The sequence below is a fragment of the Galeopterus variegatus genome, unplaced genomic scaffold (genome assembly GCF_000696425.1).
Source record: "Galeopterus variegatus unplaced genomic scaffold, G_variegatus-3.0.2 Scaffold2504, whole genome shotgun sequence".
NCBI lineage: Eukaryota > Metazoa > Chordata > Mammalia > Dermoptera > Cynocephalidae > Galeopterus > Galeopterus variegatus.
Window position 1 is genome coordinate 80225 of NW_007728615.1, and position 922 is coordinate 81146.

Below are 922 nucleotides of genomic sequence, written 5' to 3' on the forward strand. Positions count from 1 at the left end.
CCCCAACCCCCAACTACCCCTCTGAACTCAGACCAGGCCTTTCCCGCATGGAATCCTCCACCCAGAAGGCCTCTCCCCCATGCCCGAGCCTAGCACGTTCTTCCTCCTCTTCCTCCTCCCAGCCCGATGGAATTGAGAGGGTTAGTCATTTGTTCCTCCAAATTCTCCTCATTGTCCCCATTTTTAGCATTTACACAGGGTGTTGTAATAATTTTCACGCCTAGCTCCCCACTAGGCTAAACGGGAGAGTGGCCGGTCTTGTTCCTGTCTCGGTGCGCAGCACCCAGAAGGAACGCAGCGAGCACACACTGAGCGCCTCCCTCCTCCACTTCTTTCCCTCCTTCTCGCTCCTCATTCCGCTGTGCTCCAGGCCATGAGGTTTCCTCCCAAATCATACAACAAGGACTTGGAATCTGCAGAGGTAAGCCTCCTCTCTGGGTAAGACTGAAAGGCTGAACTTAAAGGGAAGAGGGGAGGCGTCTGGAAGGGCTGGGAGCTGCTCTGAAGCTTTGGCAGTCCCTGGCCTTGGGGTAAAGCCCCCAGTGGGAGAGCCCCATTGACCATCCCACCTTTTTCCCCAGGAGCGGCGGGAGCGAGAGCAGCAAGACTTGGAGTTTGCCAAGGAGATGGCGGAAGATGATGATGACAGCTTCCCTTGAGCTGGGGGTCTGGAGACGGGTGGGGTGAATAGGAACTGGCTCTTTCTCTTTCCCCCTTGGGGTCCCCTGTCCAAGAAACTGGCCCCCTTTTCCCCACACACAGCTCACAGACTGCATATGTGCAGGGGTGAGGGCTGCTGGGAGCCGGCCACCCCCTCCCCACCCCAGGGCCCCTCCCCAGCTGGTGACTTAGCACCGGGTAAGCAGGAAGGTAGGCAGGTGGCCTCCCCAGGGCAGGGTCCTGGCTAGTGGTGTGGGCAGCA

The 922-nt window shown here is 58.6% G+C and overlaps 1 protein-coding gene across 2 annotated transcripts in view; it reads left to right on the plus strand.

Annotated features, from left to right (window-relative positions):
- The window catches only part of PSMD3 (proteasome (prosome, macropain) 26S subunit, non-ATPase, 3), a 16472-nt gene that overhangs the window by 15107 nt on the left and 443 nt on the right, over positions 1-922 (plus strand). Inside the window, exons 11-12 of one of the 2 annotated variants that reach the window (XR_551169.1) lie at positions 371-421; positions 582-870. Coding sequence is in view for 1 of the 2 variants with exons in the window: in XM_008582016.1 (XP_008580238.1) it covers positions 371-421; positions 582-659 (129 nt within the window). In the remaining variant the exon portion in view is untranslated. Of the gene's footprint in view, positions 1-370; positions 422-581; positions 917-922 lie in introns of those variants that run through there. The other variant, XM_008582016.1, reaches the window with a different exon arrangement.